The 17,616-nt window shown below is 45.7% G+C and overlaps 1 protein-coding gene across 4 annotated transcripts; it reads right to left on the bottom strand.

Moving 5' to 3' along the window:
• Positions 1-735: 735 nt before the first annotated feature.
• On the bottom strand, positions 736-5,318 carry LOC112272314. 4 transcript variants are annotated; one of them, XM_024462733.1, is made up of 4 exons: positions 4,922-5,318; positions 3,979-4,079; positions 2,280-2,302; positions 736-1,768 (listed from the first exon to the last, which is right to left on the bottom strand). In XM_024462733.1, exon 4 carries the CDS (start codon positions 1,766-1,768, stop codon positions 932-934), a length of 837 nt encoding a protein of 278 aa, XP_024318501.1. In that variant the 5' UTR covers positions 2,280-2,302; positions 3,979-4,079; positions 4,922-5,318; the 3' UTR covers positions 736-931. The 4 variants fall into 4 exon arrangements, with proteins under 4 accessions (XP_024318501.1, XP_024318503.1, XP_024318500.1 ...); XM_024462735.1 differs by having other exon boundaries at positions 3,979-4,041; XM_024462732.1 differs by lacking the exon at positions 2,280-2,302.
• Between the last annotated feature and the right edge of the window lie 12,298 nt (positions 5,319-17,616).

Here is a 17,616-nt window from a genome sequence, read left to right as displayed (position 1 = left end):
TTTCCCGGTGTTTTGCATCAGTGTTGACGTCATCCGGGGGATAGCGAGACAACTTGTTGAAAGTCTCGATATACTCTGACACAGTCCTGTTCCCTTGCCTTAGCTTGTGGAATTCCCTCTTCTTTAAGCTCAGCACGCCCGCAGAGAAGGGAGCGGTGTGGAAGGCATCTTGGAACATTTCCCATGTGACCTCCTCCATGGGTGTGGTAATTTTATAAGTCTCCCACCAAGCTGCGGCAGGTCCTTCAAGCAGGTGAGCGGCAAACCTCACCTTGTCAGCTTCATAGCAGCCAACTGTCACTAGGCATTTGTCCACAGAATGGAGCCAATCATCAGCTACAATCGGTTCCGGGGAGCTGGTGAATGTTGGTGGACGCAGCCTCAGAAACCTAGTTAACATGTCCACTTGAGGTGGTGGGTTGGGGTTCTGGTTGTTGTGGTTGTTGTTGTTGTTGTTCATCTGCTGGGTCAAAACTTGCAAAATCTAAGTCTGTGCAGCCAGCAGAGTCTGCATGGTCACCGCATTGTCATTTTCTCCCTCATGGTTGTCATTGATGTTGGTGATATGGCTATTGTTGTTGGGGACACATCTGCGAGGCATCTTTTTAGGATAACATAGATGAGAAATAGATAGACAAGGTCTAAGGGAAAACTAAGCCCACAACACAGGCAAAACAACAGTTCAAACACAATTATAACACAAGTATGACAATTCAATCATGAACAAGTCAACCATAAAGCAAGCAAAAACATTCACTAGGATTTAACATGCAAAACAAATAGTTCAGAAGGCATAACAGCCTAAGACACAAGTAAAGAGTTGCAAGTAAAACACGAATCTACATTGCCATACCACAACGACGGCATGGTCAATGACTAACACGATAACGAATATAGTATAATAAATAGTCTGGTGGGCTCTAAGCTGAAACTAAGGAAGTGAGAGGAAGTTGGTGTTCCCGGAGTTCTTCGCCCTGGAACGGGTGCGGGTGGCAGGTGTGTCCATCTCCTGCGCCTCCTGTGGTTCCTCCTCCTGTGGCTCCATCTCCTGGTCCTGAGGGGGTGATGGAGCTTGTGCTGGTGCAAGGTTGGCGTTGTTGACCTGGGCTTGGAGCTGATTATACTGAAGTTGCAGGAGATCCTTCTCGTACATAATTTGCTCCATGATCGCATGCATGTACAGGATAACATCTCCCCTGCGGTTCACCTCGTTTGTCTTCAGCGTCAGTTGACCTTGGAGTATCCCCACCTGGTCTTCAGCTATGTCCGCTCGGGTCATCTCGTTGTAGATACTCTTCTCCATGTCCACCATGTTCTGCTCCAGAGCTTGAAACTGAACATCCTCCATGTGCGGATCTTCGCCTAGGATCTCTGGTCCCATGGCATTCCCGCCAACAACTCGCCTTTCGAAGCTACGGAAGACAGAGTCCGGAGGCAGTTCATCATGGTACGCCTCGCACACACGAGCTATCGCATGTTGCATGGCAAACTGGAGTCCCAGCATGAAGTTGGGGTAGCGCACGGAGTAGGTGATGTCGGGCGTCAATGGAACAACAGTCCGTCCTTTGACCTCCGTGTCGATCTCCCAGCGGCATGCACCTCCCTGGGATCCCACCGGCTCAGCACGTCCTCGGAAACAGGGTGCTGCCAGGTGCAGTGTCGTGCACAAAGTAGCAAGCTGCCTCCCAAACGGAATGTCGTCGTCAACTGTTGGGTAATGGACGTGTGTGAAAGGTGGCTCATCTCCGAAATTTGGTGGTCCATTCATCTACGAGATTTATGGTGGAGAGAAAGAATTAGTCACATGATCAAGTAGGTGGATGCATAAATGTAATGATGACAATATAAGGTGTATGTTATGCAAACATGACGTATGATTGTAATAGTGGAAAGCATGACATTGTAGTATGAGGTGTATATATAAATGCACATAAAATCTGAAGATGCAAGTGGATGAAGTAAAACATAAGTAGTACATATGCATTGAACATTGGTATGACCGCCCCGTACACGGGTTCGATCTCTGTGCTTTAGTGCTAGTCCCTGGATCGACTCACTAGCACACACAGTTTCAAGATGTAATATCATAGAACAAAGGTCTCAATATTACAACGTATCATCCAGAATTTAAAAGGTACTTACAACTCGCATAACCTCACGGGTTAGCTGGAAATAAAACAACTGTTTAGCAGCGGAAAGTGAAAGATACAAGGGCACATCAACACCACGGTGAGAGCGTGTTGGAATGTAGGCCCGAAACGTAAACAAGCAGAACGTACATCTTACTCGTCGTCGGAGCTTCCTGCATCATTAAACGATGCAGCCACTAGGGTCAATACATTGAATGTATTGGCAAGATTCACTAGGAATTATATCAGAACATACCAAGTATATGCATAATGTGGCAAAGTGGGGTACAAGGCTATTTGCATAAAAGATTAGTTACTGAATCCTATCTTTTAATCAAATAGTAGTTTATCACTATTGGACACGGGGTAGACACACCCGTGCTCCTATTATCCTAGAGCACATTGAAGTGGATTCATCAAGTGCCCTACCCTGTTCAAACCATTCATTTTATTTAAGAAATTGGAATGAGTGAGACTTTTGTAACGACCCGAACCCGGTAAGGTTCGAATCCCTGTGCTCACAGTGCTATCCCTGGATCATAGCTAGCACACACAGTAACAAGTGGATACCAAGAAAACATATATCATCTTTATTAATCAATGACAAATCCAGAGTTTTAATTATTACAATCTGCACAGCTATAGTGACTGGCTCACTTTACAACGGAAGCAAAATAAAGCAAATAAAACTTGGGCTCCATCAACGCCACATGGCTTTATTGAGTATAGGCCCCGTGAACCCTACGTCTTCACTCGTCATCTGCACGTGATATGTAGCCGGCGAGTACATGGAATGTACTCGCAAGTTGCCAAGGGAAGTATAACAAATGTATATGCATGGATAAGGAAGAGATGGCTGAGGGGTTCTTTTGCATAAAGCCAATTTTGTTTCGCAAACATTTTCAAAAGCTTTTTTTTAAAGGATTTCTTAAGTCAAAATAATCTTCCCATGGTACATCCCCATGTCAAAATACGAGCTAAACTGACTCCAGCCAATCACTAGGTAGAGCCAGCTGCTTAGGCTTTTCGGGCAACCGCTAGACAGATGACATAACTTGCCAAAACCTTTTTTTTTAACACTTAGAAAACAGAGGAGATCCTTCACTGGTTTCGAATCTTCAGTCGCTCAAATTGCTCATAACCGGGAGCACGGCTAATCGATTAGATTTCACTCTGCAGAGGTTGTACACTTTCTCCACATGACACAATCAGTCCAAAGTGTTGCCTAACGACAAGCGTGCGCAACAGGTAAAGATTGTGCCGAGGTCTTTTAATGGAGTCCCCCGTACATAATGCCAGCTTGCCCACGACCCTGATCCGAAGAACACTCTCCTAGGGCTATGCCAATGCACGGTTTTTCATCCACCTACTTGACCAAGTCAGAGCCCATATAGCATGTGGTTGTACTGGAAGCTTCTGGGACTGAAACTTAAGAGGTTCTCTTTGTTCCTGGGCAGCGGTCCCCACCAAAATCCTGAGCATCCGCAGAGCCAATCATTGGATGCAGCTCTTGTAGACACCAATCACCGGCTCTTATCATACCACTCCGCCCAGAGAAAAACATTTTGGGTTTTGTTTTAGAAAATACTTTTCACAAAACTGCCCCATAATGGGCTCATAATGTCATAAAACAATTTTATTCAAAACCCCATAATCCCTTATGCAAGCATTGCTAAGTATATATATTTTGTGAAGTAGAAAAACAGGGCTACAAGGATAAATGGCAAGAACCTATGGTTCACTACTAGGATATAAAAGCATATAGCATTTTCCTACACATGCATTTCTAAGAAAATAAGTAAAACATGCTTAGGAAAATAATGGGATAAATATGGTCAAAGCAACTTGCCTTCTGAGTACTCGCAGCAAGAATCACACTCCTGATAGCACTCCACGTCACACTCCGTGCAATCTAACGTTAAAAGAAACGATGCCGAAATAAATAAACAACTACACAAGAACACAAGTGCAAGATGTCAGTATGCATGCATGAAACTCCAAACCATTGTAAACACGTTCGAGTGCAAAGGTACTACTAAAGAAAAACTCCAAAACCAACATAAGCATAGTAATAATAATTTGATGGTTTCTCAACTACACCTATTTAATCTAAGCTTAGACCAACTTACTGTTCCAATGTCTAAACAAGTGCTAGCAAATTTTATTGAAGATTTACTGTTGCTAAATATCTTCACCGAGAGTTACACCAAAAAAAGGGTTTGGTTTTAACTAGGTTATGGGCAGATTAGGCCGAAACTTAACCTGTAATTACCACTGCAGCAAGTTTTTAGAAACTAGAATCTAACAGGTTCATTAAATCCTACACGTTCTAGGCTTTCCAGAAAGGTCTAACTTGCAAAGTTTGGATTAACAAATCAAAAGATATGCTTTTCAGAAGTTGACTAACCTATACTAGAGGTGCTGTGAAGACAGTTTTCCAAAGATCATATACTGGTGTGAACCGATCTGATATTGTGCAACAAGTGAACTAATGTTTGGACAAAGATCTATTCTACGCTCTAAAGGAGGTTTTACGCCAGCAGGTTCTACAAAACAGTCTATACGAATTCTAGAAGGTGACTACTGCAGAAGACACATGCTGTGGATAGCTAATACCAACGAAGATGCACTACAGGAGATCATGGATACGGGGTATCCCTAGTGAACTAATCTGTAGATAAATGTTTGCCCTAACAATAGCAGAAAGAATTGGCTAAAAATGTTCTACGGTTCAAAAGTTACAAGCTATCGAAAAAGGCTAATCAAAACTGCTCGTGCTGAGTGTTTCTCACCGGAGGAAGTTCGCCGGAGTTGAGGAAAACAGCGAGGGAATAGGGCAGCGCTTGGGCGTAGCCTGTGGGGTGGCGAGGTGAGAAGAAAGGAGGACCTGGGCGCCTTTTATAGGGGAAGGGGAGAGCAGGGTCGAGAGATTATCTCGTCGGAATCAATGGCTCTAGCCATTAATAGAGAGGAGAGCTGTGGGGAGACCCTTTGTGCTGTAATTTGGGAAACTGAGGAGGGGATTGGGGAGAGGAGGCTCGTGGGATTCGATTCAGAGCACCTGGACGGGGGAACAGTGAGGGAAGGTGAGGGGAGCCGGAGGAGATTGCGCCGGCGTCGGCGCTGTGCCTGTGTCTGTTCGTGCTCGTGCAGGAGGAAGACCAGCGCCTGTGGGGGTTGGGCTGGGCTGTGGCGCTCGGGGAGAGATGGGCCAGCGAGATGGGCTCCCTAGGTGGGCTTCGGTAATTTGTTTTCTGTTTTTTTTCCAAATTGTTTCCTCTTTAATAAATTCTGGATTCGGTTATGGTATTCAAAATAACACCAAACCTTGTCCATAAAATTCCAGAGATTCAAACAAAATGCTTTGGGCCTAGGAAAATTATTTCCAGCCATATATACCATGTGAAAATAATTCTTCTTTCAAAATATTCCGCTACGAGCTTAAGTATCTTATAAAAAATTAATTTATAGAGTTTGTACTTCCCAAAATATTTTATAACTCCAAATATGCATTGGTGACATAAATTTAATCATTCCCATTTTGAGGATGTCATGTTACCCTCTTCTTATTCTCAAACACACTTGGAAATGAAATAAAATATGTCTAGAAATTCAAAAATGCATGAGAAACTAAATATGCATGAGGCATGATGCTATTACAGCCAAAATGAAATTTTGGGTGTTACAATTTTTCTTACAGCTCCACATCTAGTTGCTCAAACTGTCCGTTGCCGGGGACACGGCTAAGTACTTAAGTTTTGACGCTCTCGAGAGTTTGTACACAATCCCCACAAGAAACCGACGTGTTAATCCCTTGCTGTCCTCAGTGTAGAGTAGCAACGACATCGATTACGAGATTTTCAGAGGTAATTCCCTAAACCACGAGAGAATCACGCTCCCCCTACACGGCTACCTTAGTACAATTCCTCGGGTCTAGGTTCATACAACTTACTCTTGTCTCGCTAGAGCCCATATAGCATTGTGGTTGTACTAGAAGCTTCTAAATAGGAAACTAGTCCAGTCTCGGTTACCCCAGGTGGCATTCCACATTTGCAACGTAGGCGCTCCCCGAATCCACAGGAGAGACGTCCATGGACGATCCATTCCTGAATCCACAGGAACTCGACTCAGAGGGACCCATAGAAATGGACCTGACGCCGCTAATCCTCAAAATCTTCAAAGCAGCCCACCCAGGACGGTTCATTGGATTAATTGTTTTGCCTTACTTCTAACAAAACATTTCATATCGCCAAAGGCATAACAATATCATAATGTAGTTATTTCCCCACGATACTACCATAGCCTAGCATTCAACTACAATCGATGGCAATTTTGGTAGCAAGGTAATGGCGAGGGTAAACTAGACTACCTGGGATTTATAGCTAGCATAGAAGTACGAGTAATATTCCTGATGCATCTAATAAAACATCTAGTGCATAGTAAAATATTTAGGAGAATGATCAAAGTGAACTTGCCTTGTCCAAGGTTGTGGTAGTTCTCGCACTCTTCGCAACAACAAGGATTACACTCCACACAATCTAAAATAAAAGGAACACACACAATAAACACAACATTCAATACAAAAACCATGCCATGATGCATATGCCATGATGATGCACGCAAGTGTTACTTCTAACGTACAAAGTTTCGTTTCTGTTATGAAAAGTTTTTCAAAAGATTTGGACAGATTATACAACAACAAGTGGTAATTAATACACATGATACATGGATAGGGTTTAAAACAAAAGATTGTGCGGCTTTTGCAACATAGAGCGATATTTAACTTGTATGCCATGGTTATACACAAAATAATTTCTTTTCTGGTCTTAATGGATAGAGAACAAGTTTAAATAATTTTACAGCAAGCTAACATGCTCAAAACTATTTTGAAACAATTCATTTGAAATTTAAACCATATTCAAATATTCTGTAAATAGCTTCAGTCTAAGTTGTTCAAAACTGAAATTAAATAGTGCCAAAATATTCTACACGTTGCGACGATTCCAGAAAGGCGTGGATCACAATTTTTGGACAAACGGTTTGAAAGATATGGTGCTTTGAAGTTGTAGGGTCTTTTCTGCAAAAGTGCATTATCCAATTCGGCCGAATTAAAATAAAAAAAAAGGCACTGCCACGTGGCAGAACACGAGTGGCCGGAGCCTAGGGTTCCGGCCGGCGGGGCGAGCGCGCCGGACGGCGGCGACGGGGGCAGGCGGCGGGCGGCACGCGGGCGGCGCGGGGGGCGGGTGCGGGGCACGGGCGAGCGGCGCGCGTGGTCAGGGCGGCGGCGCACGGGCGCGGGCTCGAGAGCGAGCGGCGGGAGCGCGAGCGCGGAGCAGCGCGCGGGCGCGTGGGGAGCGGCGCGGGCGGCTGATATGGACATGCTAACCATGGATACGACCATTAGAACCCTAATTGTTGGTGTCTCTAATAATTATAATCAGGTGAATTCAATTACAAAATGTTTTAATATGTTACTTGCAAAGAGGCGGAGCTAATATCTTGTGTAATCTTATTATGTAGGCATCTTATTGAACTTTACAAGTCCAAAGTGAAGATGAAGTTTTATAGCCTGCAAAGGGAGATTCAAAGTGAATCCTATCAAGTCTACTTTCCAACAAATCAAACGGCACATGATTCGGAGCTTGCTAGAGAAAGATATCACGAATTAAAGTTGAATCTGATTCGGGTCCGAGCTGTGAGGAGACCCGAATTTGTTTTAATCACCCAGGCCGCATCCGGAGTCCAAATCAAGCAAACAAGTACTTGTTGGAAAGGTAATTACAAGACCTTTCCAACGGATCTGGCCCCATCAAGAGATTCGACTCGTGCTGACCGTGGCGGACAAAACAAGCTGACGGATCTATTTTTCTGTTTCTAAAGAGTTGTGGTTTGTTAGGAAAGTTAGAGATAGAGTTGGATTTCGGACTCCTTATTCAAGGTGGACGAAAATATCTCTCCCTCCTCCTTTATATACCCCATGAGCCCCCCTAAGGAGCCTTGGGTTTTAATTAGATAAAGTTTAACCATCTTTGCTACTTTCGTGTAATCGCGTGTGTCGGTTAGACCACCTGTTTTACCGTCGTCAAGACTCCAACTTATCGTCTCGTTGAGACATTGGTTTGATATAGTATACTCGCAATTTTAGATTGCATCCGCTATTTATCTTGTTCTTGCTTGTTCTTCGATTGCTTGCAGGAACAAAGACCTTCGTGGTCAGGTTGATCGTGCCCCCGCGTGATCAATAACCCTCTGGAGTTGGTGTATCGATTGCTAAGGCGCTGCCTCCTAGGCCGTAGTCGGATCGTCAACGTCACCTCCTAACCCAAATCGAGAGTTATCAATCTCATCGAAAGATCGGGCCACCCGCACCCGTATCAGCGGCAGCCGGACGGGCGGAGCACGGGCGGCGGCCGGCGCCGGAGAAGATGGCCGGCGCGGGGCGGAGCACGGGCGGCGGCGGCCAAACTCAGAAGCGAGCGCGTCACGGTGATTGGAACGAGGAGAGGAGAGAGGCTAGGGGGTTGGCGCGGGGAGAACCTCACCGGAACGGCGGAGAAACGCGAAGAATGGCGGTAGCAACAACGAAATCCGGCGAGCAATTAATCTCTAACCGGTGCGAAATTGATCATGGCGTTTTGGGGGGGTGGTAGAGGAGTTCGAGGGCTTCGATATGACGAGCGGGGTTTCGGATTTGGAGGTTCGTGCGCGAAGAAATCGGAACGGAATCGTGGACAGTTCACGGGGCGTAATCTGCGTGTACTCCGGAGGAGGTAGTTGGAGAAGATGACGTGCGGGCTCCACCTGTCAGTGAGAGAAACCGGGCGGTTCGGGCGGGGCCGGTCCGGTTCGGTCCGGTTTGACCGGTGCGGTCCGGTCTGGACCGGTTTTGTTCGGTTTTTCCTTTTCTTTTATCTATTTTCTGTTTTTGAACCTCAAAATTGACTCGAAGCTCCAAATCACTCCAAATAAAATGCAACAAAATTTGTAAAATCATATTTTCATATGATCTAACCTTTGGAACAAGAATTTCCTCAAAATAAAATATATAAAAATATATTTACCTATAAGATGGCTTTTAGGCCCCTTAGGCTATCGAAACAAATTATATTTCAAAATATTTTCAACAGCCAATTTATGGGATAGCTTTATGTATGCATTAAATCCCTTTTTACCACAATACCCTCATGGGTTAAAAATGCAAATACTCAAGAGCAAGATCAAAGCCCAAAATTAAAATAAAGGCATTTTTGCAAAAGGGTTTTTGTAACATCCCAAAATCTCAAACTCTTACATGAGCATTGCATCCATAAGCATCATAGCACAATTGCATGTTTGAATTCAAATTTGAATCTCAAAAGTCTTTAAAAGATTTTGTTTACACCTATTTAAGCTTTGGAATTTTTTTCAAACCAATAGGGTTTAAGCATAAAAGGGGTTTAATGCATATATAAGCTATCCCATAATTTTTGGGTAATTATTTGGAGTTGAAAAAGTATTTTATTTAAATAGATATATGACCCTAAAGGCATTTATAGGGCAAATGTATTTTTATATATTTTATTTTGAAGAGAAACTACTTCCAAAAGTTGTATCATGGTAGAATACGATTTTACAAATTTTCTGGAATTTATTAGGACCAATTTGGAGTTCAAACTCAAAAGATATCAAAGAAATGAGAAAAGCAGAGCGCTGTCCGACCGCACGCGAGCCCGCCCGGCCGCCCCACGCGCGCGCCTGCACCCGCTGACAGGGGGGGCCCACCTGTCAGGGGCTTCTTCCCTGTTTGGAAGGTGCCCGCGACGCGCGCCACTTTCCTTCTTCGCCGCCGAGCGCCGTCACCGCCAGATTCTCCGCGCTCCGTCCATATCTCTCAGCCCCGAGCGCGTCCATTTAAACCCCGCGGCCCCCTCCTCTTTTCCCCTCTGCCCTCCCCCTCGATTACACTGCCAGGCCGCCGGAATCGCTCGCCGGACCCGCACCCGCGCCGTCACCGTCTTCGCGTCCCGCCGACGAGCTCCGTGAGTAAACCTCGAAGCCGTCCATCTCCATCTTCTTCTCTCTCCCTCGCGGTCAAGATGACGCGCTTCTTTCTCCTTTTCGCGCGCTGCAGCTCCCCGCCGACGAACGCCCGAGGCCGCGCCGCCATTCGCCGACCGCGCCGCCCGCCCGTCTTCGTCCTCGGCGCCGACCCCGCCGTCCCCGACCGCCGCCGACCTCGCCCCTGTCTCCGCCATGCCGCGCCGTGCCGTCCCCGGCCATCCCCGCGTCGCTAGCCCCGCCGGAGCACCCCGCGCTGCCGCGCCCGTGCCTGCGCCGCCTTCCCCTCCGTCTTCGGTGACCGCCGTCGCCGCCCGATAAAACCCTAGCCCCTCGTCCGTCCGATCTTTGATCAACGGTGTAGATTAGATCTCTCTTATTCACTTAAACGAACCGGTACACACCAATCGGGAGCCGCCACGTGTCACTGCATAAATAAAATGAAATTCTAATTTTTAATCCCCCGGAATTAATAACAGGCACTTTTGCAGAAAAGCCCCTGTAACTTCAAATGATCATAACTTTTAATCTGTTTGGCCAAATTTAATGATCCACACCTTTTTGGAATCCTTAGGAAATTTATAATCTTTTGGCACTGTCCAATTTCAAATTTGAATATTTAAATCATAATCAAATTACAGATTAGGGTTTTATGCCATTTAAATCATAAATAATCATTTAGAAGTCTTTTTTGAATGAAACCAGTGCCCAAAATTTTGTTTTATTGTCCTCTATCTAATGGGGCAGAGAAATAAATATTTTGAATTAAATTGTTTTGCAGATGCAAATAAAACCTCATTTTAGGATTTAAACCCTAGCCTTTACTTTTGCTTAAAAACCCTAATTGCATGTGCTTAATTCTCAAGGCCTTGGATCAGTAGATCACTCAATGAGCAACTAGATATTGGGGCTGTAAGGAAGGTCTCACTCATTCCAATTTCCTAATAAAATGAATTGTTTGAACTGGGTAGGAGCATTGATGTTTCTACTCAATGTGCCTAGGTTAATAGGAGCATGGGTGTTTCTACCCCGTGTCCAATAGAATTCAAAACTATTTGTTTAAAAATGATAGGATTGAACAATGATGCTTTTATGCAAACAGCCAAACCTCACCTAGCCAAATACTACATATACTTGATAGGATCTGTTATATCTCTGGTGAACTTGCCAATACATTCAAATGTATTGACCACGTAGTGGCTGCAATTAATAATGCAGGTGGATCCGACGATGAGTGAGGTTCGTCGTTTTGTCGTGGGTCATGTGCTTACATTCCAACATGCTCTCACCTTGGAGTAGTGTGGCCCTTATGTTCTACCCTTTCCCGCTGCAGTTTTGAAACATTGTTTTATGATGATGAAACAGTATTTATTTTATGCTGGCCCAAGAGGTCATGCGAGGTTGTAAGTACTATTTAAATTCTGGATCATGCGATGTAATAAAGTACTTTTGACCTTTGTTTCTGTATACTTCATCATGAAACTGTGTGTGCTAGTGAGTCGCTCCAGGGACTAGCACAGTAAGCACAGAGATCGAACCCTAATAAGGGGGAGGATCGCTTCAGTTTTCTGGGCAAATTTTTGGGTTTTGAAAGTGATCAAATGCAAGGGTGACATGATGCTTATGATATGCAATGCATATGAAGAGTTTTGAAAATTGGGATGTTACACTAGAACCTTCTTGGACGGCACGGCGTTGCTCCCATCTACAAAGCCAAACAGATCGAGGCTGTAGAGAGCAGGGAGAGCCCGAGCCCTCCATAATAGGAAGTTATCCTGGTCGAGCTTGACAGTGATCACAACGCCGATGGTTTGAGCGATCTATAGACATACATTTTATTTCTTATCCCTATTCGTCTAAATCTTTGCATTTATATCTTACATATGCATGACATGTTTATTGTTTTATTCCACATATACACCGAATACTATGTTTATTGCCACATATGCATGTTTATTATATTATACCACAGATGCATATTTTATTTATTTTATTTACACCATACACCATCATAATCATGTTGCCATGTTACCCACATAATATTATGCATCCAATTTTATATTGACATTTCCACCCTAACAATATTGTTTATTACTTCATTCTGACTTTACTACATTTACCTTATTTTATTTTTCCTTCATACATCTGACCATTTGAACATGTCACTGATACTCCCTTATCTCCTTCTTTATCTTCTATAGATGGGAAGCCCAACACCGTTCGGCAATGTACCGCCGTTCACCAGAGTCTACTACCCCTCCACGGACCAGCTGTTCAGTGCCCCTTTGGCGGCACTGTGTGCTTTCCTCGACCTGCCACCACCCAGGTTCAGAGGCTGAGTCGAGACCGCCGCACCCGAGGGATGGCAGCCACGGTGGGAGATCGAGGTGAAGATCCGCGGGCGTGAGATCGCGCCAGCTACGCCGGATATCACCTTCATCAGCCTCTACCCCACTTTCGAGCAGGGCCTTCAGTTCGCCATGCAGTGCGCCTTCGCACAGGTGTGCCGGGACTATCGGCACGAGTTCCCCGAGGACTCCCCCTTCCTCCTCTTTGGAAGGCGGAACCATGCATGCTAGGCAGTGGCTACGACCAACGACGAGGATGCGACCCCAGTGACGACCCACTTCGAGAACATGGAGATAAACACCGTGGACTTGGAGTCTTGTCTCGAGCACGAGATGACCAGGGCCGACCTAGCCGAGGAGCAGGTTGGTAATCTGATGGGAGAGAAGACCCAGTGGCTTGAGGACAAGGCCGTGTTGGAGAACACTGTCCTCAACATGGGAGACGCCATCGAGCAGCTGCAGTATGAGAGGGACCAGGCTTGCTACTACTGCGAGCAGTTCCAGGCGTTCATCACAGCAGCAGCCGCCGCAGCACCAGCTGCCGCACCGACGCCAGACTAGGTCCCACCTCCACCACAGGATCAGGACATGGAGCCTCAGGAGGAGGAGCCCCAGGAGGTCCACGAGATGGACACCCCTGCTACAAACACCCGCTCCAAGATGAAGGCGAACGGGACCACACCGACAGCCACACTCCCTTAGACCTGTTGATGCCTACCAGATTTATCTTTTCTTTTCGTTATCAGTGTTGCGAGTTAGTCATTGACCATACAATCTATGTGTATGGCAATGTAGGTCGATTGCTTTTTCCTCGTACTCTTTTCCTTATGGGCAATGCCCCACCATAAACAAGTGTGTTTTGCTAAGATTTCCAAAACCTTTCATGATTGATGAGTGTATGATTGTTATATGCTTGAGTTATATCTTGTTTGGGGGTTTAGTTATCCTTAGCTCTATTCTATCTGTTTCCTCATCTATACTATCCTAAACAGATGCCTCCGAGACGCCGGAACCCCGCCAACAACGCCGAGGCTAACAATGCCAACGCAGAAGGGAATGTTGCCACCATGCAACAGTTATTGGCCACCCAGACCCAATTCTTCCAGATGATCACCCAACAATTGGCCAACAACAACAACAACAACCAACAGAACCACAACAACCAGCAACACCACCCACCCCAAGTGGATATGCTGACCAGATTTCTGCGTTTGCGCCCGCCCACTTTTTCCAGCTCCACTGAACCCATTATGGCTGACGATTGGCTCCGGTCAGTCAACAAGAACTTGGTCACCATCAACTGCACTGAAGAAGAGAAGGTGCGGTTTGCAGCTCATCTGTTAGAAGGACCCGCAGCATCTTGGCGGGAGAATTTTCAGATTACCACCCCCATCGAGGATGTCACCTGGGACATGTTTCAGGAAGCCTTCCGCACCGCCCACATCTCTGCGGGAGTGCTCAGCTTGAAGAAGAAAGAATTTCACAGGCTGCGACAAGGAAGCCGCTCTGTGTCAGAATATATAGAGGTTTTCAACCAACTGTCCCGCTATGCACCGGACGATGTGAACACCGACACCAAGCGCAGGGAGAAGTTCTTGGATGGTCTGAACGACGAGCTGTCAGTTCAACTTGCCGTTAATTACACCCCCACCTACCAGTCCTTGATCGACAAGGCCATTATTTTGGAAAGTAAGCTCACTCAAATGGAGAGCCGCAAGAAAAGACTTCACCAAGGAGGCTTTCACACTGGGCCGCACCAGAAGCAGCGCACCTCCTATGATGGAAGTAGCAGTTCCTCCTTGAGCAGGAACAGGAACCACAACAGCCACCGCAGTGCGGGAAATGGTCACCACCACCGCCAGGGAAGCCAAGGACACCACCATCAGGGTGGCAATGTGAACCGGCACCATCAGCAGCACCAGCCTCAGCAACAGCACCAGTTCGGTCGCCCAAAGCCCATCAATGGCAACGGGAATGGCAGGAACAACGGCAATGGCTAGAACAATAATGGTCAGAACCACAATGCCAATAAGGACATGAGCAAGGTTGAGTGCTACAAGTGTCACAAGATGGGACACTATGCCACCAACTGCCCGGACAACCAGGATGGCACTGGGAACAAGCCCAATCCGTTCCAGAAGGGCCACGTGAATCACGTGGACATGGAAGAGATCACCGAGGAACCAGGTATCATACTTGGCACCTTCCACATTAATGCTTTTGAAGTATTAGTTCTATTCGACACTGGTGCATCACATTCATTCATTTCAAGAGTATTGGTACAAAGAGGCAAATTACCCTCTAAAACCATGGCTAGACCCATGAAAGTGAACTCACCGGGTGGAACAATGCTAGCAACCCGACACTGCCACCAGCTACCCCTAAGTATTGGGAGACACATTTTTCCCTCTGATCTCATAGTTATAGATTCCCGAGGACTGGACTTAATCCTGGGAATGGACTGGTTGACCTTCTATGAAGGTTCAGTAAACTGTGCCCAGAGGACTGTCACACTCACAACCCCTGACCAAAGACGCATCCGATACAAGTCAACCCATGAGCTTAAGAGACCCAAGGTTAATGCTCTTAAGGGGTTAGCATGGACGATGTACCAATAGTGAAGAAATACCCGGACGTATTTCTAGAGGAATTACCAGGCATGCCACTAGATCGTGATGTGGAGTTTCTTATTGAGTTAATGCCAGGCAGTGGACCCATAGCCAAGAGACCGTATAAGATGGCTGTGGATGAATTAAAGGAATTGAAGAAGCAGCTAGCTGAACAGTTAGCGAAAGGTTTCATCCGCCCCAGTTCATCTCCATGGGGAGCACCTGTCCTGTTTGTAGAAAAGGACAAGAGCCAATGGATGTGCATTGACTATCGTTCACTAAATGAGGTGACGATAAAGAATAAATATCCCCTGCCCATAATCAATGATCTATTCGACCAATTGAAGGGAGCTCAAGTGTTCTCAAAGATCGATCTGCGATCAGGGTATTTTCAGCTGAAGATCCGAGAGATGGATATACCAAGATAGCATTCACCACTAGGTATGGACTGTATGAGTACACCGTGATGCCTTTTGGTTTGACCAATGCACCTGCATACTTCATGAACATGATGAACAAGGTGTTCATGGAATTCTTGGACAAGTTTGTCGTAGTATTCATCGATGACATGTTGATTTATTCCAAGAGCAAAGAGGAACATGAGCAGCATCTGCGCATGTTTTTGGAGAAGTTGAGAGCGCACCAGCTGTACGCCAAATTCAGCAAGTGTGCATTTTGGTTGTCAGAAGTCAGCTTTCTTGGACACATAGTGTCAGGAGCCGGAGTAGCTGTTGACCCAACTAAGGTTGCAGCAGTTACAGAATGGGAGGCACCGAAGAACGTCGGAGAAGTCCGCAGTTTTCTTGGGCTTGCTGGTTACTACCGGAGGTTCATTGAGAATTTCTCTAAAATAGCGAAACCCATGACTGAGCTCTTGAAGAAGGAAAAGAAGTTTACCTTGAATGATAGTTGTGAAGAGAGCTTCCAGGAATTGAAGAAAAGACTAGTGTCTGCACCCGTCCTTGTTTTGCCTGAACTACAAGAGGATTTTCAAGTATACTGTGACGCATCACGTCAAGGATTGGGAGTAGTGTTAATGCAGGGAGGAAGAGTTGTAGCGTATGCTTCGCGGCAACTAAAGAGCCACGAAGGCAACTATCCCACTCATGACTTGGAGTTAGCATCGGTAGTGCACGCCCTGAAGACTTGAAGGCACTATCTCATGGGAAAGCATTGTGAGCTGTTTACTGATCACAAGAGTCTGAAGTACATATTCACTCAGAAGGAGTTGAACCTGAGGCAGAGAAGATGGTTAGAACTGATAAAAGATTACGACCTGAATTTACAATACCATCCAGGCAAGGCTAACGTTGTAGCCAATGCTTTGAGCCGCAAGGACTATTTGAATGGACTAACAGCTGGAGAATTACCACCAAAGCTATGCAACTGTTCAAGGACCTCAGACTGGAAATAGTGCCGGAAGGTTATTTAGCCACTCTGGAAATACAGCCCATGTTGCTGGATAAGATTAGAGAAGCACATAAGGGTGATTCGGAAATAAAGAAAATAAGAGGGAATATGGTTATTGGAAAGGCCAAAGATTTTCGAGAAGACGATCAGGGAACCATATGGTTCGGAAAACGCATATGTGTACCGCAGGATCCGAAAATCAAAAAGCTGATTCTACAAGAGGCCCACGACTCACCATACTCAATCCACCCTGGAAACACAAAGATGTACATGGACCTCAAGGAAACATTTTGGTGGTCCGGATTGAAGCGTGACATCGCAGAGTTCATTGCCTTGTGCGATGTGTGCAGCAGAGTTAAGGCAGAACACCAGAAGCCAGCAGGATTGTTAAGACCACTGCCAATACCGGATTGGAAATGGGATAAAGTTGGTATGGATTTTATCACCGGTCTACCAAGGACTAGATCAGGATATGATTCTATTTGGGTAGTGGTTGACCGTTTGACTAAGGTTGCTCACTTCATACCGGTAAAGACCACCTACACCAATGCGCAGTTAGCGAAACGCTACATATCCAGAATAGTGTGTTTACACGGGGTACCCAAAGAAATAGTTTCAGATAGAGGTACCCAATTTACCTCAAGATTTTGGGGACAACTACATGAGTCTCTAGGAACGAGACTAGAATTCAGTACAGCCTTTCATCCGCAGACAGATGGACAAACCGAGAGGGTTAATCAGATCCTTGAAGACATGTTGAGAGCCTGCGCTCTAGATTATGGATCCAGTTGGGATGACAATCTGCCATATGCAGAATTCTCATACAACAACAGCTTCCAAGCCAGCATAGGAATGTCACCGTTTGAAGCCTTGTATGGAAGGAAATGCAGAACCATTGTTATGGGATGATGCAGACCGTAGCCTATTCGGGCCGGATATGATAAAGGATGCCGAAGAAAAGGTTAGACTCATCCGAGACCGGCTGAAAGTAGCCCAGTCAAGGCAGAAAAGCTACGCAGATTCCAAACGTAGGGAAGTCATCTACGAGGCTGAAGATAGAGCGTATCTCAGAGTTTCACC

The sequence above is a fragment of the Brachypodium distachyon genome, chromosome 4 (assembly GCF_000005505.3).
Source record: "Brachypodium distachyon strain Bd21 chromosome 4, Brachypodium_distachyon_v3.0, whole genome shotgun sequence".
NCBI lineage: Eukaryota > Viridiplantae > Streptophyta > Magnoliopsida > Poales > Poaceae > Brachypodium > Brachypodium distachyon.
Note: the sequence above shows the minus strand (reverse complement) of the source record. Positions and strands in the feature narration are given on the sequence as shown.

Excerpts from the sequence above, each read along its gene's own strand:
- LOC112272314 (XM_024462733.1), bottom strand. The coding sequence starts at position 1,768 with ATGAATGGACCACCAAATTTCGGAGATGAGCCACCTTTCACACACGTC.